Source organism: Gallinula chloropus (genome assembly GCF_964237585.1).
Source record: "Gallinula chloropus genome assembly, chromosome: 29".
NCBI classification, from domain to species: domain Eukaryota; kingdom Metazoa; phylum Chordata; class Aves; order Gruiformes; family Rallidae; genus Gallinula; species Gallinula chloropus.
In genome coordinates, this window is record NC_140114.1 from 2,031,358 (window position 1) to 2,052,697 (window position 21,340).

At 60.5% G+C, this 21,340-nt stretch overlaps 1 protein-coding gene across 1 annotated transcript; it reads right to left on the bottom strand.

Annotated features, from left to right (window-relative positions):
* Nucleotides 1-3,094: 3,094 nt before the first annotated feature.
* Nucleotides 3,095-6,050, bottom strand: LOC311202382 (natural killer cell receptor 2B4-like). The gene is made up of 8 exons (XM_084276977.1): nt 5,631-6,050; nt 5,270-5,551; nt 4,866-4,988; nt 4,377-4,441; nt 4,182-4,247; nt 4,000-4,065; nt 3,823-3,882; nt 3,095-3,512 (listed from the first exon to the last, which is right to left on the bottom strand). The coding sequence occupies exons 1-8, from the start codon at nt 5,848-5,850 to the stop codon at nt 3,435-3,437; spliced, it is 960 nt and encodes a 319-aa protein (XP_084133103.1). The 5' UTR covers nt 5,851-6,050; the 3' UTR covers nt 3,095-3,434.
* Between the last annotated feature and the right edge of the window lie 15,290 nt (nt 6,051-21,340).

A 21,340-nucleotide genomic window follows, 5' to 3' on the forward strand; every position in this document is an offset into this window, starting at 1 on the left:
GGTACAGCTGGTACTTGCCACTGTCACTTTTCTGCAGGGAGGTGATTTTCAGAGTGTTGTTGGGGTAGAGCTCCAGGCGGTCTCTGTAGGTGTTACTTGGGTACTGGATTTTACTCTCCCTGATGGCGATCTTCACAGAGTCATCATACCTCCAGTGAACTTTTGGGTAGGCACTCCAGTCTTTTGGGCTGGGACTGAGATAGGCAACCCCACCAACAGCCCCAACCACTGTTGACGACAGTCTCTGTGCTGTGGCTGCTGAGAAAGAGGAAATGGGTGTTGCTCACACATCTGGGCTCAGTACTCCCCTCACCCAGACTCAGCCCCATCTGGGGACCCCGATTCCTCCCAGACCGATGGGGATCGCAGCCACCCACTGACTCACTAATTCCCAACGCCGCTGCACTCGCTTGGCCCCAGCGCCACGTCCCAGGGACAAGCGGGATTTCTGCCTCCCCACCCTGTGCCCTGGGCTGCCCAGATTCCCCAGTGAAGTGGCTCTTTCTCCTTCACTTGCATTTTTGGGCTTGTGTCTCCACCCCAGACTCCCCCGGAGCAGCCCCTTTACCCCAGTTCGGCGCTGGCGATGCCGGGCGCTCACACAGGAAGGAAGAGGGTGGGTGACATCTTGTGACACAGCGTTGGAAGGAGAAGATCATGGGGGAGAGAGCAGCGACAGGGAGGCCTTACCCATGGGCACATCCCCAAGGTTCCCCACGGTCCCCAGCACCCTCACCCCAAGGGAACGTGCCGCCCTACCTTGCGCGATGAAGACGAGGAGCACAGCGGCAGTTGTCACCATCATCTTCTCTCTATGTCCACACCCATGGAAGAGATGTCACCCAGGCAAGGGCGACACCAAGGACCACCCAGGGCCAGCAGCCCCCACTGGAAGCCCCCACGGATCCCAGAGTGGGGCTGGGGACGCTCTGCAGGAACGGGGCTGTCAGGGTGCCAGTGACAAGGCAAGATCTCTCCACTGCTGCTTTTTTGCTACCAGGCTTCCGAAACCAACATCCGCCTGTATGCGCTGTACAGCTCTGTGCTGGGGCTGCTGAGAAAGAGGAAATGGGTGTTGCTCACACATCCAGGCTCAGCACTCCCCTCACCCACACTCAGCCCCATCTGGGGACCCCGATTCCTCCCAGACCGATGGGAATGGCAGCCCCCCACTGACTCACTAATTCCCAACGCCGCTGCACTCGCTTGGCCCCAGCGCCACGTCCCAGGGACAAGCGGGATTTCTGCCTCCCCACCCTGTGCCCTGGGCTGCCCAGATTCCCCAGTGAAGGGGCTCTTGCAGTGCCTGCAACTTCCTCAGTGTCACCCCGACCATACGCAGAACCAGTTTCACATCTCAGAGCCGGCGTGACGCACCCACAGGGTCCCACCACGGAAAACCCAGGTCCGCATCCTCATCAAGGCCTGGCTCCTGGACATCCCATCCAACAGCACCAGCTCTAACTGGGACCACCAGCACCAGCGTTTGGGATGTCCCCGGCACCCCAGCCCACAGCTGGGAAGGAGACAGGAGGGATGACTTGCTGACCCATAGCCTCACAGCACCCCACATTGTTTTGGGTAAAAAAGGGATGCCCAAGATCAACCAAACCCCCTGTCATGGGCAGGGACACCTGCCCCCAGCCCAGGGTACCCCAAAACCCCATCCAATCTGGCCTTGAGCCCTGCCAGGGATCCCAGTACAGCCCCAGCTTCTCTGAGCACCCTGAGCCAAGGGGCAGATTCCCCCTTTCCCAGCCCCCCTGGTCCCACTGCTGGGGATGCAGCCCAGGGCATGGGTGGCTTTCTGGGTCAACATTGCCATGTCACTTTGAGCTTCTTGCCCCTCAACACCTCCAAGTACTTCTCCCTCTGCAGCCCCAGCTGCTGGCCTATGGCCAGGGCAGATACTCAAAGGGGAGGATTTTAATTACAGCCTGGATTCCCTCTGTGAAGGTTGGTGGTTCGGGGGCCTTTGTTCTCCAGGCTGACCCAGCCCAGTTCCCTCAGCCTCTCTCTGTAGGGGAGCTGCTCCAGCCCTCTGAGCATCTCCATGACCTGCAGACACTTCTGCTTGTCAGGAGCATGGGGACGGGGTGTTTTGGGTTGGAAAGGGGCTGAGATGCACCTCCTGCTTTAGCCCCTTCCCCAGGCAGCGGCCTCAGCCTGGCAGGGATTGCCTCAGCATCCCCAGCTCCCACACTGAAGGATTCCCATCCTCTCCATCATCCAGCTTTTCATAGAATCATCAAAAGTTGGAAAAGAGCTTCAAGATCATCAAGTCCAACCATCAACCCAACACTACCCTAACCTCTAATCCAGCTCCCAGCGGACCCAGCAGCTGCCCCTCCATCAACACCACGTGCAGAGGGGATGTGGTACAGTGTAAAAACCACTTTACTCACCTGCACAAACAGGATGGGGCTCGGGATGGTGTAACCCATCCTGGCTCCAGCAGCAGCGACAGCACACTGAGCCTGAGCCCCCACTCATGCCAGTCCAGCCCCCTAAATTCCCTTGTTGTGGCAGACAGATACTCCCTCCCTCCCCCAAGCCAGCCTCCCAGCACAGATCCCACTTAATGACCCCCAATTAATGCTCATTTCACAGGGAGCAGCCACAAAGCTGGTTTGATCCAGGGACTGGGGTGGGAGCGGCTCCACGATGCTCCCCATGCTGCCATCAAAGTGCCACATCTCATTTTCATCCAGAAGAAGAGCCCTTGATGTTGCCTTTGGGAAGATCTTTGAAGCTGGAGCCCCTCTTTTCCCACCTCCTTCTCCCAGAGCCACTTGTGATATCATGGGACAACTTAGGTGGAAGGGGGCATGGTGGCATCTCTGTTCTCAGCTCACCATGGGGCACACAGCACCATGTCCAGGGACCATCCTGCCCCAAGCTGATGCTTACAGTCACCTCTCCTCTACCCAACACCAGCAGCTCAAACCATGTGAAGAGTGAATCCCCACATGAGACCCCTGCAAAGGTCCCCAAGCCACAAGCAAGGCAATTCCCACCCCCTCCCTTGTGCCCAAAGCACATTTCGGGCTACAAATAGCCAATTAAGCTAATGAAACAAGCACCACAGTTGCTTCACACAGTCCAGTTTATATTTACACCTGAAAATAAATCCCTGAGGGGTATGGAGCATGTCAATGCCTAAAAATCCCCCCATGGGACCACATGCATCCTCCTCTTCCTCTGCCACCCTGTCTGTCCGATTTCACATCCGTCTTCTCTGAAGACAGGTTTCCAAACCTCCCTCTTCCCTCAGAGGAGCAGCTGGGATCCTCATCCTCCCAAAAACCCCAAGCCTGATCGTTTCCACCCCAAACGAGCCTCTGGGTTCTGGTGGGTCAGGTCCTGCTGGGTGCTGGAGGTCTCTGGGTAGAGGCCTGTAGGGAAGGGAAGGTCCTGCCGAGGGTGCTGGGGCACTAGGAGAACTTGTGGATGCCAGGGACTGGGGATGAGGTCTGCAAGGGTGAGCACCGGCGCCTAGAAGCCCCCGTAGACTGCAAGGAAATGGGTGAGGTTTAGCACACCACAACCCCCAAGAGCTGACGGGCCGTGGAGACAACCCAGGGCTCATCCTCCCACACCAGCCCCAGCTCTCATCCTCCCACACCAGCCCAGCGCCCATCCTCCCCACCCCGGTCCCAGCGCCCACCCCCACACCAGTCCCAGCGCCCACCCTCCCCACACTGGCCCCAGCGCCCATCCTCCCACACTGGCCCCAGCACCCATCCTCCCCACGCTGGCCCCAGCACCCACCCTCCCCACTGCCCCCAGCACCCACCCCCACACCAGCCCAACACCCGTTACCTCTACGTAGGCAGTGGAAGTCAGAGCCGGGTCCAGCTTCTTCCTCTTAAGAGAAGGAGACTGTGGGGAAGAACAAGAACCTGCCCTTAGGCAACACACCACCAGGATGGTGACCCCAGCACCCAGTTGATGAACTGAGGGGACCCCAGTTGCTGCATCACAGCAGGGAAGCCTCACCATCCCAATAGGCTGGATCGAGGAGTAGACGGTGCAGCTTTGAGGATCTGGAGGGCACCTGGGTCCCTGCCAGGAGAAAACCATCAGGCAGCACAAAGAGCAACAAACTTGGGGTGACAGGGCTGGGTTTGGCAGCAGCCACAGATGCATCCAGCCCCCAGGGGGCACAGGACTGGTCCTACCTGTGCTTTAGGAGTGATTACTGCATAGACGGTATTTCCTCCCACCGTGGCCTCACTGGTCCCTTGCTGGGGGAGAAAGCAACGCCCGGCTGGTTAAAGGATGCAACCCAGGGTGACAGACACCTCCAGAGGGTCCATCCCTCCAGGCAGCGAGTTTGGGGGGGGGACACACCCAGGGACACCCCCAGCACTCACAGGGACTCGGCTGGTTTGGGCTTTGCCCACCTCCTCGTAGACGGTCAGCACCTGCCCGTCATGTTCTGGGGGAGTTCAAAGGGTCAGCATAAGAGAGATGCTGTGTTGGACCCCCAGGGAAGGAGGGGAGGGGCAGCCCTCAAGCAAAGCAAAGCAGAGAGAAAGAGATCCTTTAAAATGAGTAGCCAAACCCACGGAGTCCTTTAAGACCCCATGGGACAAGGACTCCAGGGTTGGGTACCCGTGTGTGGGCTGCAGGGATGCTTCACCTGGCTCACCAACTGGAGGGGGGCAAGGGCTTTGTTCCCTGTGCAGTGCCTGGCAGGGGGGTGACCGTGCCCGGTGCCATATCCCGCATCAGCCCCAGGAGGAGGGAGAAGCCCAGGACCAGCACAGGGAGCGTTAGGAGGGTGACAGCAGTGGGGAGCGCAGCCAAGACCCCCCCAGCAAACCATCCCATGAGCTACCGCCCCAACCCCAAAGACAAACCTCCCGTGGGGGTGCTTCTTCCCTTCCTCCGACAGCAGCAGCAGACAAAGATGACTACAAGGATGACCAGTACCACAGCCAGGATCAGAGCCTCTACCCACAATGGGAAGATGCCAAAAAGCCCTGGGGAGGAAGGAGAAGAGAGGAGACCGTGGCTGCAGGTCGGAGCCCCCAACCATTCCCACCCATCACAGCCCACAGAGGACAGACCTGGCCAGGAAACCTCAGTTAACTCCCCCATGCTCCATTATCACAATTCCTTTCCCAGGAGGGGAAGCTGGGCACATTTTGGCGTCAGCGTGACGTCCTTCACAGTTTCAGTGGCCCAGGCAGGGGGATAAAGGATCCCCTAAAAGGCTTGTGCACCCCTAAATCTTGTTCTTACAGACCTGAGGGCACATTACCCAAGGCTGCAGGGCGGCACAGAGCTGTGACATCGGTGCTGGCCATGCTCCAGCTCACCGGGTTGCTCACGTTGCAGCTGCAGACGGTGGGGGGGTCGGTGGCCCCAGAGACCCGAACCTGCAGCTGGGGATGGTGCTCTGGGGCTCCCAGTGCATCCCCAGTGCAGGACCAGTCGTAGGAGACGTTGCCAGCGCTGGTGGCAGCACAGGCCAGGGAGATGTTGCACCAGCCGTTGTCCTGGTGCAGGATGCGGGTCTCCAGGCGCGGCAGCTTGACGGGCTCTGTGGGGACAGAGCTGGTGAGAGGGGATGGGGACACGGACACACAGGGGGATGGGGTGATGGGGACCCGGCTACTCACCCCACACCGACACACAGAAGTGCTGAGGAGTAATAATTCTGCCTAATGAGCCATCAAACTCTGCCCAATAATGCCCACTGTCCATCTCTCTAACGGGGCTGATCTGCAGGGAGAGGGTGTCCTGCTGGAAAGTAGCTCTCCCAGCAAAAGAACCTCTGGGGAAACTGGGTTTATTCTTCTCAACCTCCAGGATCACTTGCTGGTGTGGGTCTCCATCCATTTTCACTCTCCAGTTGATCTTGACCCACTCCCTCGGGGGTTCCAGCTGCAGACTCAGGTCTCCATCAACAGCCACAACTCGGTCCCGGCACTCTGGGGCTCCTAAAGCAGAGAGGGGTGAGCAAGGGGACCACAGCCCCAGGAGATGCTCCCTGGCTGGGCAAGGGGCACGGCTGCCAGAGCCCCCTCCAGACCCACAGCCCCCAGCACAGCCCCTCCTGCCTTCCCCAGGCCAGCTCAGCCTGCATCCCCATCACCACCCCCTCTCACAGTTCCCTCTGCTCTGCAGTATCTGGGGCTGGTTGTGTGTCTGTCCTCACCCACAGCCCGGCCACGTGCTGGAGCTGCTTGTGCAACATCCTCTGCCCAGCGCAGGGGTAGTTACAGCCCCTCTGTGCTCCAATTTCCCCCCCTCCTTCCATCCCAGCCAGGGGAGCAGCCAGAATCTTCCTCATGGAGCCTTTTCTCATGACTTTCTGTGCTTCCCACCCCTTGCAGCCCCGGATGTCGAGGTGGGTCTGGCAGAGAGGAGATAAAACCTCCTTAAAATAACCAGGCGACCGCGGTGCCGGGGTCGAGCGTGCAGATCGCTGCAGCTTCCTCAGGGCTGCGGGTGCTGGGGCCGGCACCAGAGGCTGCCTCAGCTGGCGGGGGGGCTCCTCAGCACAGCTCCACACACCCACCCATCCTGCAGCCCTCTGCAGAGCCTGGCTTGCACGGCCATCAGGCTGCAGGAGCTCAGCTTATCCCTCTCGCCCCTTGGCAGGGCCTTGTCTTCATGCAAAGAGTCCAAACATTGAATGATGCTCCAAGGGGGGCTGGGCAGCCCCCAGCTTCGCTCTGCCCTGGCACAGCCAAATGACCCCCACTTAAACCTCACTTTTGCAAGGCATGAGCATACCCACCCTCACCATCCCCACCTCAGCAGATCCAGGAACACTGGGAGGTCCAAGAAGATAAAGGCAGAACCATCCTCCCCCAGGGAAATTAAGGCAGAGGGAGCAGACCCTATTTATCAGCTCCTTCCCACCTGGGACATGCAGCTCATTACAAAGGGGGCCCTGCCCACCACCTGCCAGAAACAGGGGCTGGTGCTGCTCCATGGGTATCTAATGCCCCAGGGAAAGATGTGGGGGCCCTTCAACACCCTCATCATGAGCTGCCCCGGAGGGGGGTCAGGGGAAAAAGTGATGCAGGAAACAGTCTTTGCAGCCTGGATGTGTGGTGATGAGGTGCTGCTGGGGCCAGGCCAGGGCAGCCCACCCGTTAACCACGGCAGCGACTGTGGGGAGGGCTTTGCAGCTCAGCTGAGCCCACAGCTGCTGCAGGCTGTGCTGCTTCTGGTGAGCAACACCCTGAGCAGCGAGTGGCACCCCCACCAGCTCTGCACCATCAGGGTGGGCGCTGGGAAATGCCTCTCAAGGTGGGGAGAGAGGGAAGGTGGAAGTGCTGCCTGCCTGGGCTCCCCAAAAGCAGGGAGGGGAGGCACGATGCGGGATACAGGGATGCATCTGGGATACACCCCAAACACCCAGCTGGCCTCCTAAACCTGGGTGTTTCCCTGCTCTCTGGGATATACCCCAGGCACCCAGCTGGCCTCCTAAACCTGGGTGTTTCCCTGTTCCCCTCACTCAGGAATCACTGGTTTTAGGAAAAAGACCCTCAGCCACCAGAAACTCCCCTGACATCACAGTGATGTGATGGTTCAGTGAGAGACCTGGCCCTGAAGAGCTGCTGGAGGAAATGTCAGGGCTGGCACAGGACACGGGTGCTGCGCTGGCAGGGAAGTCAGTTATTTTGGAGAAGCCCTACGTGCTGCTGGCAGCAACGCCGACCCCAGGGAGGAACTGGCACGGGGTGGGAGCTGTGCCCCCTCTACCTGCTCTGGGCAGGATTGGGCATAGGGAACAGAAGAACCCCAAACCCACCCAGTCCCCCTCAATCCCCCCAAGGACCCAGCTCACTCCCTGAGAGCCTGGGGATGCCAGCGGCAGGGCCGGCCTTCCCCTGGCACCCACCTCCCCATCCACCCATCCCCCCTGCCAGCGCTGCGGGCACCGGCACCCGGGCTCACCCACCACCACCCAACCTCCCCTCTGAAGCAGTGGGTGAACCACCCCCCCAGGCACCACGTCCCCCCTCCTCACCTTGGCCACCGGCCGCGACCAGCAGCACCAGTGGCACCACCAGTGCCAGTGGACACCAGGGACCCCGATACCGGTTCATGTCCGGATGGCACCGGAGAAGCTCCCTGTAGCTGGGGAGGTGTGAAGTACCCCAGGACCGGCGAGTGACCAGCAGCAACTTCCTCTCCCGCCCTTGGTTCCTTCACATCCTCCTTCTATGTGTGATCTCCTCCGTGCCGCAGGTCTCACCTCCCCTGGCCACCACCCCCCAAAAAACAACCTGACCCTCTGTTGGGGTGGATGCCAGGGTGTCCCGTGGGATGGAGCTCAGGGGGGTGAGGGACAGGGAGCCAACTGCCCCGGCGAGCTCTCTGCTGGGCTGGATGACTTGCAGACCTCAGAGGAAACTAATTTTAATTACTCAGGGGGGCGGGAGGAGCTGGTTTGGGGGGTTTTACTTTCCCTTTGCAGCTCATTTGGGAAGAAGCAGCAGCGCTGGGAGCTGCACAGCAGCACTTTGCACTGTGCCAACTTCACGCCAAGAACCATCCCAAGCAGCAGGATTCAGCCCATCATGGAGCAGTGTGGGGGCCAAGGAGCTGGGGAGCGATGCAGCCCGGCCAGGGGGGCTCCAGGGAGAGGTAGGGGGCAGCAGGTGCAGAGCCAAGACTGACCTCAGACCTCCTGCCTTGATCTCCCACTCCAGTTCCCACCTTTCCCAACAACCATGGAGCACATCACCCTTCTCCTCATCTTCCTCGGCTTCCTCTGCCGAGCACAAGGTAAACATGGGAGCTGTAATGAGTTTTGTCCAGTCTCTGCTCCAGGCAGGGTGCTTGGCTATGGGTTGGGGTGAGTTTTTTGGGGGGAATTGTATTTTTCCTCTCATGCAAAGTAGCATGTGAAGGGTTTGTTGTGGGATGGGAGCAGCTTCTGGGGTGGTTGAGTGAGGGGGAAAAAAAACCCAGTAAAAGGAAGCTGAAAGCAAAGGGTGGCTCAGAGAGCCTCAGCACCACGGATGCTGCTTAAACTGGGCCGTTAAGGAGGAAATATTGTGAGAATTCTGGGGTTTTCTTAAGAAAAAGCAGCACATGGAGGGGAAAAAATTGCCCTGCCCAGGAGGATTGGGGTTGCTGTAGGAGGCACAGGGGAGGGGGATTGAGCAAGAGCTTTGGCAGAGCTTCCCCTGTCGGGAGGGAACAGTCCCATGAGGGCACAGTGGGGAGTGTGGCTGTCACCACGCTGAAGGTAGGAGGGGGATGTGAGAGGCAGGAACTGAAAACGGCTTCTGGGGGAGCAGAGGGATGGCTGGGGACACGCGATGACCGAGGCTGCCAGCCACGGACCACCAAGCATGGGCAGGATGGGACACCCCCCCACCATGGCAGCAGTGACCGTGCCCCTTCCCCAGCCAGGGAGCATCTCCTGGGGCTGCAGTCCCCTTGCTCAACCCTCTCTGCTTTAGAAGCCCCAGAGTGCTGGGACCGAGTTGTGGCTGTTGATGGAGACCTGAGCCTGCAGCTGGAGAAACCCCCAAGGGAGTGGGACAGGATCCAATGGAAAGTGAGACTGGATGGAGACCCAGGCCAGCAAATGATCCTGGAGGTTGAGAAGAATAAACCCAGTTTCCCCAGAGGTTCTTTTGCTGGGAGAGCTACTTTCCAGCAGGACACCGTCTCCCTGCGGATCAGCCCCGTTAGAGTGGCAGACAGTGGGCGTTATTGGGCAGAGTTTGATGGCTCATCAGGCAGACTTGTTACTCTTCAGCACTTCTGTGTGTCGGTGTGGGGTGAGTAGCCGGGTCCCCATCACCCCATCCCCCTGTGTGTCCGTGTCCCCATCCCCTCTCACCAGCTCTGTCCCCACAGAGCCCGTCAAGCTGCCGCGCCTGGAGACCCGCATCCTGCACCAGGACAACGGCTGGTGCAGCATCTCCCTGGCCTGTGCTGCCACCAGCGCTGGCAACGTCTCCTACGACTGGTCCTGCACTGGGGATGCACTGGGAGCCCCAGAGCACCATCCCCAGCTGCAGGTTCAGGTCTCTGGGGCCACCGACCCCCCCATCATCTGCAGCTGCAACGTGAGCAACCCAGTGAGCTGGAGCACGGCCAGCACCAACGTCACAGCTCTGTGCCCTGCTGCAGCCTCAGGTTTGTGGGACAAATGGGTTTTGGGGGGTGTGTGGGGGGGAGTTTCTGCCCCTCCAACTCCAAAATCAAGTTTGGGACATGAATCCATCTGTGGGACAGGTAACCATGGGCAGGGGATGCAGAGCAGCACAGCTGTGAACTGGTGGCACTGGGGATGTGGCAGGATCAGTCCCATGAGGGTTCTGAGCCTCGTTGTCCGTGGGGTGGGAGGGGGGGGGGGGGGGCAGGAGATGTGTTTCCTACCCCTCCCCACTCACCCCCATCCCCATTTTCTGTGTCTCTACTTGTAGGTATTTCATGGTCCTACTGCAGAGTGAGGGTGCTGCTCTCCATACTGGTGCTGGGCAGCCTGGGCACGGCTGTGGCCATCACCCAGGGCCTTATCCGGCGTCGGGGACCCCCTCCCCACAGCACCCCCAGCCCTGCGAGCACTGACCCCTCAAGGACAGGAGCCAGTGAAGCAGCTGCCAGTCCCCACCCCGCTTCCTGCACCAGGTCAGACCCCCAAACCCCCTGATGAACGAGCTGCTTTTGAGCCCTGAGAGCTGTTAACCCGCCTGAGCATGGATTAAAGAGCAAAAATCGACCTTTTTCCCCCCAAGAGTCTGTATTTTAGGTCGTTAAACGTGTCCTGGGCTGTTTTGTTGAGGGAGGAGGTCAAATGGGGTGCAGTGGTTTGCACCCCAAAAATAAGGCTTCCTCCAATAGCCCAAGCCAAAGCTTCCCCTTACCCCAGAAAAGACCCCCCCAGGGGTGTGTGGGGGCTGCAAACAGGGGTGCACTCCTCTGCCCAGCACCCTGCCAGACCCCATGCTCTGGGATGGAGCCAGCCCACCAGGATGGGGATGCAGGGACCAAGGAGCATCCCCCCCCACCCCCAGTCCCTCGTTAACTCTCCTCCCCATCCCTTAACGAAGCAGCTCAGCCTGTCACCAGAGGTTTATTCCCAAACATCTTCACTCCCCATCTGCCACGCTGAGCTCAACCAGGGACACGGGGTGCCACGTGGAAGGACCCCCCGTGTTATCTGGGCGCAGCAGCAGCTCGGAGGTTCCTTATCAAGCTCCAGCCGACAGATCCCATCTCCTTAAAAGCCCTGGGAGGTATTAATGAGTTTATCCTGAGAGAGGGTTTGGACCACCATCCAGAGGTGCTCTTGGCTTTTCCTGCTGTCTCAGGGATGCTCCAAGCCCAACGCAGCCCTGCTGAGCCCAGGCATCCCCGGTCCCTGCTCCCGGCAGCAGCATCTGGGGCTGGTGGGTCAGAGGGAGCGGCGGTGCTGCTGGAAGAGAGCAAGAGGTGCCAGGGTCGGCAGCCCCTAATCCGATCGCCCTGCCGCCGTCTGCTTCTGCCCTCCGATCCGCGCCGCTAATCACCTTACGGTAAGCTCATTGCCTCTGCAGCAGCCCTGAGCCATTCCCCGCCCGCGCTGCCGGGCTGGATACGGGCAGGGAAGGGGGGTGGATGGGGGTGAACGGTGAATGGGATGAGTTTTAGGGATCAGGGAACCCCCCTCTGCAGAGGAACTACCCCAAGGAAGGGGCTCACCGGCTGGGTCTGCCAAGGGACTGGGCAAATGGGTGGGGGGGGAAAAGGGGTAGATTCCCAGGGAAGTCTTGGGAAAAGGCTGAGTGGAGAGGGGCAGGATGAGCTCAGCCTCTCCTGCAAGCCTGCTGACCCAAAGGTGCATGAGCTGACACATCCCTGTCCCATCACCCAGCAGCTTCAGCCCCACCGTTGTGATGGGGAAACTGAGGCACAGCCCGACACACACCCCCCCCCCCTATAGAGGCAGCTGGAGTAGCTCCAGCAGCCTTCCCTCCCCACGCAGCACCCTGGCAATGACGTGGGACACTCCAGCTCCCACAGCCCCTTCCTCCCCCTCACAGGCAGAGCAGCAAGAACCACACCACCACCCCCCCCTCAACCAAAAACCTAATTAAGGCTACAAAGGGATCCAAGGATAACCCCAGCCCCCCCCCTCCCTGCTCCAGCGCAGGGGCTGAGCTGATTAATTAGAGCTTTTTGTCTGCAGCTCCATTCAACATGTAGGGACCAATTTACATCAAGGGGACCTTCCCTGGGCTGGAGGAGCTTTGCCCAGGGAGTGTGAGGAAAGGGGGGGGAAATAAGGGAAGGGAATGAAAGGGGTTGGGGGTGGGGGGGGACACATTTACCACGTTTCCTGAGGAGGAAGGGGAGATGCTGCATTCCTGAAGCACCGCATTGCAGAGGGTGTTTTTATTCAGCGCATCATCCGTGGGGTTCTCATTCCCCCTTCCAGCTAAATTTGGCCCATGAGATGCTCCAGGAGAGGAGGGCTGGGATGGGGAGGGGTCTAGGGGGGTGTTTCCGTGCAGGTAGAGCCGTTGGTGTGGTGATGGGTTGGAGGAAGAAGGGGGGGGGGAGGGATGTGTGGTGCTTCCCTGCATCCAGCATCCCACCAAGGTTCTGGTATGGGTGGGGATGCAGGTGATGCTGCAGGGTGGGGGAGGAAAGTGGGTGACCACCCCCCTACACACACACCTCTCCCCTGCAAGGTTTGGGCTCGAATGCCCCATGCAGACCCCCACAGCCCCCCTCCCACCTTTGTTATTTAAGGGCCCCGCAGCCCATCCCCGCAGCACCCCCCGCGCTTGTTCTGGATGCGGGGGGGGGGGGAATAAAACCCAACCAGCTATTTCTAACCCAAATCTTGCCCGAGAGATGGCAGCATCTGACCACCGTCCGTGGCAGCCGGGCTGAGCTTCTCCCTGCGGGGGTTGGGGTGGGGGCCAAGCCTGGGGTCTCTGAACACCCCCCCACCCCGAGCATCCATCCCGAAGGAGCTGAGCCCCGGCTCCAGGTCACTCGGGGAAAGGGGGGAACTGGGAGGGAAGCTCCGCTGGGATTGCAGCCAGGGGAAGGAGGTTTCCACCGAGAGCCTCTCCTGGAGTGACTGGGTGTCCCCCAGTTAAAACTTCCCCATCCCAGTGTAAGGGTGGGGGGGGGCTGTGCCTGTAGCCGTGTCCCTCCTCCCAGGGGAAGGACCCCCCACCCCAGCTCTGCCCGGCCGCACCCCACAGGAGGGGGTTAACCCCCCCTTCCAGCTCTCCCGACGGGTTACTCATCATCGGAAGCGGGGGCTGCCCCTTCCCCTCCTGCCCAGTCAGGCCCCAGCACGTCCCAGTAAAGCCCAGCAGCCGCCGCTTCCGCCGTGACGCCCGTCCCACACACCCAAGTCACCACTTCCCTCGTCCCACCAACCCCCCCTTTCCCCCCACACCCCTTCTCCCCGGGTCCTTCCTGTCACAAACCTTGTGCAATCCCTCCCTGGCAGAGCTGCTGGACTCTCCACCCCAGGAGGGGGACATGCTGGGGCTTCTCTGCTGCGTGCTGCTGGCCATGGGCAGGGGTAAGGATGGGGACAGGGGGGCTGGGGTATCCTGGCTGCACCAGCATCCATCCCTAAGGATGATTTGGGGGGGGTTTAGGGGGGGGATGCAGGGGATAGGGGATCACCCTCCCCCTGATGCTGGCAGCTGCTCTGGTCCCCTTCCCCTCTCACAGGTCTGAGTCTCTGCTACGGCTTCAAGGTGCTGGAGGGGCTGAGGGGCCGGTCCCTGTTCTTCCCAGCCCTGAATCTCAGCCCAGCAGACATCGTGCGGGTCACCTGGAGGTCCTGGGCCACCCACATCGCCGAGGCCAAGCCCAGGGAGGAGATCTTCACCCTTGATTACGTGCCTGAGTTCCGGGGCCGGCTGCTCATCCACCCCAGCAACCTCTCGCTGGAGATCCGGCGGCTCAGCCTGGCTGATTATGGGATGTACAAGGTCATCGTGGACACCTCGTCCAACCCCACCAGCCCCAAGACCTTTAGGTACCTCCTGCTGGTGCATGGTGAGTCCAGGAGGGGTGCAGGGACCAGGTTTGGCTCTGGACCACCCCACATAGGTCCCTGTCCTGAGCCCACCCATCCCCACGGTGTGTTCCCCCCCCCCCCCACTCTGACCATGCAGAAGAGCCCAGGATGGACGTGGCATTGGGTGAAGAAATTTCCCTTCCTCTTCCAGTGCCTCCACTCACCCACCACACCCGCTGCACCCAGCCCTGGCAGCACCCAGAGCCCCAGGATGCTCCCCTCACTGCACCCAGACCCCTGGGGATGCTCCCCCTGCTGCATCCAGCCCCAGCAGCACCCAGACCCCCAGGATACTCCCTGCACTGCATCTGGCAGCACCCAGACCCCCGGGGATGCTCCCCCTGCTGCACCCAGCCCTGGCAGCACCCAGACCCCCAGGATGCTCCCCCCACTGCATCCAGACCCCCAGGGATGCTCCCCACACTGCACCCAGCCCTGGCAGCACCCAGACCCCCAGGATGCTCCCCCCACTGCACCCAGACCCCTGGGGATGCTCCCCCCACTGCACCCAGCCCTGGCAGCACCCAGACCCCCAGGGATGCTCCCCAGGGTGGGGTCTGGTCCCCAAAACAGCTCCATGGCTCACGCTGGGCCCTGTACCCACAGATGTCCCTGCTGAGATGGTGACTGGGACCAGTGAGATGGGAGGACCCAGCAGGAGCACCGTGGGACCCCAGGGAGTGACCGAGTCCCGTGCTGGAGACACCACGACTCAGGGTGCAGGTGGGGGGCAGCCCCCAGGAGGTGGCAGGGGGCCAGTGACGTGTGGGGTGGGGGACAACTACTGCCTGACAAAGGGGTACGTGGTGGCTGCTGTCTTCGGGCCGCTGCTGATGCTGCTGGCTGCCACCCACATCATGACTAGGGACAGAGCCACCAAGCCAGGGGATGAGATCCCAGCAGGGCTGAGAGGGGGGTCTGAGCCCCCCACATCACCGCTCCCCCGAGGCCCATCCCCATGGCGGTGACATCCCCTGCCTCAGTTTCCCCAGCACAGCCCAGCTGGCTCTGGTAAACCCACCCACAGTGCCAAGTGAACCCCAGTTTCCCCATCTGTTGCATAAGCAGCTTCTCCAAATTACAGCCATGCCTCTTCCTCCTAGAGGCCTCCACATCCCATGGTGGGAACCCAGCAGCCCCCCAACAACCCCCCAAAACCCAAACACATTCCAGCACAACCCCCACACCCAGCATATCACCACATCAGGTCCCAACACACCCAGTCAAGGGGAGGGGGGGGGTCACCTCTGTTACTGGGACATCATCAGTGTCTATTTACATCCCCAAATCTGGGGTGAGAGGATAACTCAGCCCCTCCTAACCCCTTCCCCAGTTTATCAGTGAATTATTTACTGGTGACCCTGACTAAACGCTGCGTGGTGTGAATTATTGAGCAGCAGATCTGTCCAGAAACTTCTCATAAATAAGTTATCTGGTGCTGGCTTCATGTTCCCAGTAAATTACTCATCCCATCTCCCGTCTAAACGCTCTCCTGGGGACACCACTCATGCCTGCTGAGTTAGGAATTAAGGCCTGGGCAAATGAGGACGATTAGGGAGGAGAAAACCCCCCCTTTCAGGACACCCCAGGGTGATGTTTCATCCCTGGTGCTGCCCTGTCCCATGGGTACTGGGTAGGATGGATCCTGCTCAGCCCTGTCCGCTGGGAATGGGGATGCAGGAGCATCCTCAGGGAGAGTCCACCCTGGGGTGCTCAGCAGCATCTTTCCAGCCACAGGAACCAGTTGGGCAGAGATCTGGGGGGTCAATAAGCTATTTGGAGGGTCAGGTAGTAATTTGGAGGGTCAGGAAGCTGTCCAGGGAGTCAGGGAGTGATCTGGGGGATCAGGCAGCAATCTGAGGGGTCAGGTAGCAATCTGGGGGGTCAGGCAGCAATCTGGGGAGTCAGGAAGCTATCCAGGGGGCCAAGCAACAATCTGGGGGGTCAGGGAGCTATCTGGGGAGTCAGGCAGCAATCTGGGGGTCAGGGAGTGATCTGGGGCGTCAGGAAGCTATCTGGGGAGTCAGGCGACAGTCTGGGGGTCAGGGAGCAATCTGGGGGGTCAGGCAGCAATCTGGGGGGTCAGGAAGCGATCTGGGGGGTCAGGAAGCTGTCCAGGGGGTCAGGCAGCAATCTGGGGGCTTAGGAAGCTATCCAGGGGCTCAGGCAGCAATCCGTGGGGTCAGGGAGTGATCCAGGGGGGTTCAAAAAGCAATCTGGAGTTCAGGGAGAAATCTGGGGGGTCAGGAAGCTATCCAGGGGGTCAGACAGCAATCTGGGGGTCAGGGAGTGATCTGTGGGGTCAGGGAGCGATCCAGGGATCCACAATGATGCCCAGAGAAGCAGCATCCCCCTCCCCGCTATTCCCCAATAGGAGGGGGGGGGCGGTCAGAGGGGCTCCCCCAAACCAGTGAGCGCTCTCCCCAGCACCCCACACCCCCCAGGCAGCCCCGTGGCAGCCCCAGGCTCCTTCCCGGGTGCTTCATTGCCCGTGGGCTGTGGCACAGCACACTGGCTGTGTGTGGTACTGCCCCTGGAACCGGTGAGCTCGTGTCTCCAGCTCCTGGGGCTCCAGCTCCTGGGGCTCCAGCTCCCCCAAGAAGCCTCAATCCTCCCCCCCAGCAGCCCCAGGGTCGCTCTCAGGTGTCTCAAACCCGCTGAGAACCCCATATTTCTCCCCCCCAGGTCCTGGGTGTGATTAAAGCATCACTCAAGGAGGATGACAACCGCCACCCCAGCACGAAGTCACCAGCCCTGGGGTGGGACTGGTCCAGTTTTCCATCCCCCTCTGGGATGTAACGAGTCCCCTCTGCTCTTGTCTCTTATCACAGGAGTGGAGCTGGTTAAATGAGCCCGTGAAGCACAGCTCAGCCTCGTGGGGTGCTGGGATGGGGAAGTGTCTGTCCCCTGGCGAGGTGGCAGCCGAGGGGATTGAGTCACTCGTGGAGGATGGTGAGTTCTGGGGGGGGGGTGAAAAACTCCCACGTGGAGACAGGGATTGAATGGGGGAACTGGGATGGTGCTGGGCAGTTATCTGCACTGGGAGAACTGGATTGGGCCCTGTGGAGGGGATGGGGATAGGGATGGGGATGGAGACAAGTTGGAATGGGGATGGAGATGAGTCAGGTCAGGGATGGGGATGAATCTCCCTGAGGATGCTCCTGCACCCACTTCAGCCCAGCAGCCACCCCATCTCCCCAGGGAGTGGGATGATTCTGTGCAGTTATCTGCACTGGGAGAACTGGATTTGGCTCCATGGAAAGGATGGGGACAGGGATGGAGATGAGTCAGGATGGGGGTGGAGATGAGTCTCCCCAGGGATGCTCCTGCACCCACTTCAGCCCAGCAGCCACCCCAGCTGCCCACAGGAGCCCCACTCACCCATCACCTGGGGATGATGCTGGGCAGTTATCTGCACTGGGAGAACTGGATTTGGCCCCGTGGAGGGAACAGGGATGGGGATGGAGAGGAGTCAGGATGGGGATGGAGAGGAGTTGGGATGGGGATGGAGATGAGTCCCCCTGGGGATGCTCCCACACCTGCTTCAGCCCAGCACCCACCCCACCTGCCCAGGGGAGCCCCTCTCACCCATCACCCCCCAGTCAGGCCTGGGCTGGTGTTTGCTTTAATAACTGAATGGCTGTTTGGGGGGGGACAATTCTTTATTGAAAGGAAACAGCGTGTTAACAAGGACCCAACCTAATCCCCAGTGACAGATGTCAGCTTTATTAGCACCTCTGTCTGAGAGCTGAGCCCAGGAGGCAAACAAACACCCCCCCCCCAAATACACCCTCGTTAGAGGATGGGAGTGTGAGCCAGGAATTAGGGTGAGGAGGGGGGGATCAATGTGAAATTCGTGTGTGTGTTGGGGGGGGAAATAAATATTAAATGGCTGTGACACCCCTGTGATGGCTCTTTGTGCTGGCACTGGGTGGGAGGGGATGCTCGGAGTCCGGGCTGGACCAGCCCTGGGGTGATGCTGGAGGGGGTGTTTTGGCTAAATCCGTGGCTAGAGGGGTGTGACTGGAGCTGCTGGGTGAGGTTGTGTCCCCTCTTCACCCTGTGACACCCCAAGCTGCTCTCCTTGTCTGAGCCCATCGCTGGGAGCAGCAGGATTTGGGAGGTGGGGAAACTGAGGCACTGAGGGGTAAAGGGACCGGTCAGCGGTGCCCAGGGGAGACCGTGGAGGGAGGGGGGGGAAACCTGGTCATGGTGATGGGGGGCAGCTGGGGAAGGACAGACAGAGCAGGCAGGACAGACAGAGGGCTGTGGGGGCAGGATTAGTGCTGCCAAAACAGGCTCAGGGCTCGGCTGCTGTCTGGGGCCGGGGGCAGGGGAGTGGATTGTCCTCCCCAGGCAGGATTAACCCAAGGGGGGCAGCTGACTGAGGGGTTTGGGGTGCTGGTGCTGGGGTCCCGATGGCCAGGGCAGGGCTGGGTGACCATCACCTGCCCTACCCCACATCCCCCATCCCATCTCAGCTGAGAACGGCGCCGGTTGAGGCACTGATGGATGCCCCAGCCCGCCGGCCCCGCGGCGAAGCTCCGGCACGGCCCCATCTGTTCGGTATCCACCCAGCAAATGCCTCTGTGAGGACCAGCTGTGAGCTGGCACCCAGCACCAGGCTGGCACCCAGCACCAGGCCAGCACCCGGCACCCACCCCAAAACCCGCTGGAGACCCTGGTCCCACGGGAGCTGCTCCTGGGGCTGGAGTCCTACCCCCACCATCACTCCCTGGGACTCATCCCTGCCCCAAAACCCCACAGAAATGAAAGGAAAAAGGCACCAGGGAGTCGTGGAGGGTCTGGGGGGGAGGAGGGAGGATGCTCTGATGTCTGATACAGGGCTGAGCCTCCCCAATTCAGTCCTCAGCCCTCACCCCATCCCCTTTATCCCCGTGACTTTGACCCACTTGTGAAATTGCTTTTCCCATCGAGCCGAGGAGCTGCTGGCAGGGGGAAGGAGGCTGGAGAGGAGCTGCCCTTTCCTTAGGAAATCCAGTCTCCCTCCAGCTCTTTGCAAATCACCCTGGGCTGAGCAGGCAGAAGCCGGGCAAGCGGCGCCCGCCACAGCCCCTCCTGGAAGGCAGTTAATTACCACGGAATAGAGGTCACCCCCAGAGCATCCCAACGCTGGGAAAGAAGCTGCCTCATAATTGCTTTTTGGGAAAAAAAATAGAATAATAATAATAATAAGGAGACTTAACGGGGGTCGGGGGGGTTGGGGTACAGACTCCTCCGACGTGGCTGGGTGTTTAAGCAGGGGATTCACCTGCTTTTCCCTCCTGAGGAGCTTTTTCCTGAGCCAAAAAGACATCAGGGATTATTTTTTTCCCCTCTTCCTGGAGAGCTGGAGGTGAAATCCCACCTTCTCCATCCTACCACAGCAGCGGGAGCACCGGGCATCACGACTCCCCCAGGGAGGGAGCTCCAATCCTGCCCCGGCGCTGGAGCTGGGCCGGCTAACAAGCGGCTTCGTTAGCCATTCCGCTCCAGTAATGAGGCAGGGCGAGCGGCTGCCTCCTCCAGCGGGTTCTGGAAGCTGCTGGGAGCCATCAGGCTCCGTATAAACACCCTGATGATTGTTATTATCCTTGGCACAGATGGGCTTCCATGGGCCGCCGCGCTCCGCGGGGGACCCTGCGCCGCCGCCGCCGGCGCCTGGGAGACGACGAGTTGCTGATGCCATTCCCAGCACAGTGCTGGGGGGGGCTGGAAATAACCCCCCCATCTCCCACATCCATCCCAAAGCCCCCGTCTGGCTGCGCCCTGGGTCCTGCTGGGGGATGATGCGGGAGGAGGGATGTCTGATGTGGACCAGGGGACGCAGGAAGGGTGTCCCCAAGGTGGACACAGCTCAGGGCAAGGATGGGCTTGGATCCCCAAGTCTCCAAGGCTTTGATGGACACAGCTCAGGGCAAGGATGGGCTTGGGTCCCCAAGTCCCCAAGGCCATGATGGACACAGCTCACTGGAAGGATGGGCTTGCTCAAGTCCCCAAGACCACAATGGGCTTGTTCAAGTCCCCAGGGCCACGATGGCCACAGCTCACTGGAAGGATGTGGCTTGCTCAGCTCCCCAGGGCTTTGATGGCCACTGCAAGGATGGGTTTGGGTCCCCAAGTCCCCCAGGCCATGATGGACACAGCTCACTGCAAGGATGTGGCTTGCTCAGGTCCCCAGGGCTTTGATGGCCACTGCAAGGATGGGTTTGGGTCCCCAAGTCCCCAGGGCCATGATGGCCACAGCTCACTGCAAGGATGTGGCTTGCTCAGCTCCCCAAGACCACAATGGGCTTGTTCAAGTCCCCAAGGCCTCAGTTGCCACAGCTCACTGCAAGGATGGGCTTGCTCAAGTCCCCAAGGGCACAATGGCCACTGCAAGGATGGGCTTGGGTCCCCAAGTCCCCAGGGCCACGATGGCCACAGCTCACTGCAAGGATGGGCTTGGGTCCCCAAGTCCCCAGGGCCATGATGGCCACAGCTCACTGCAAGGATGGGCTTGGGTCCCCAAGTCCCCAGGGCCATGATGGACACAGCTCACTGCAAGGATGGGGCTTGCTCAGCTCCCCAGGGCTTTGATGGCCACTGCAAGGATGAGCTTGCTCAAGTCCCCAAGTCCCCAGGGCCACAATGGCCACAGCTCACAGAAGGATGGGCTTGCTCAAGTCCCCAAGGGCACAATGGCCACTGCAAGGATGGGCTTGGGTCCCCAAGTCCCCAGGGCCACGATGGCCACAGCTCACTGCAAGGCTGGACTTGCCCAAGCTGCCCTGACACCAGGGTTGATGGGCTGAACACCCAGCTGCCCAGGATGTGCTGCCCCATGGGGACTTTGACAAGGTTTGGGGGGCTTGGGGGGATCTCAGGCTGCACCCCCTTCACCCCCCTGCTCCCAGGGGAGAGCGGGCTCAGCTGTCCACTCCCACAGCAGCTTTCTCCTCTCCTCCTGTCAGCAAATTCCCGGCTCCCTGACCTCCCTCCCTTCCTCCTCTCCACTCCTTGGCCATCTCCTCTCCTACTCAAATTCCTCCGGGTGCCTTGGGGGGGTGGGGAGAGGATGAGGGGGGGTGGGGAATGATGGCAGCTCCACAGAGCCCCTCACCCCCACGGGACCCTCCAGCACCATGGGAAAGGTTTGGCTGGGTGTGAGGAGTAAAGAGACATCCCCAGGCACAGCGATGCCCAAGGATGGGACAACCAGTGTCCCCCCCAGAGACACCTCCTGTCCCCCCCCCGGCCCTGTGCTGATCTGGACCCAACCTGTGTCGCCCACGAGCCGCCTCCTGAGGAGAACCAGTGGTTCCTGTTAATAAA

What these genes read in the sequence shown, in the direction of transcription:
- LOC311202382 (XM_084276977.1), bottom strand. Translation starts at nt 5,850, where the DNA reads ATGGATGGAGACCCACACCAGCAAGTGATCCTGGAGGTTGAGAAGAAT. An exon ending in GTGCCGCCCTGCAGCCTTGG is followed by an intron (nt 4,989 to 5,269) that starts GTAATGTGCCCT and finishes CTTCCTCCCCAG; the next exon opens with GGCTTTTTGGCATCTTCCCA. An exon ending in TAATCACTCCTAAAGCACAG is followed by an intron (nt 4,066 to 4,181) that starts GTAGGACCAGTC and finishes TTCTCCTGGCAG; the next exon opens with GGACCCAGGTGCCCTCCAGA.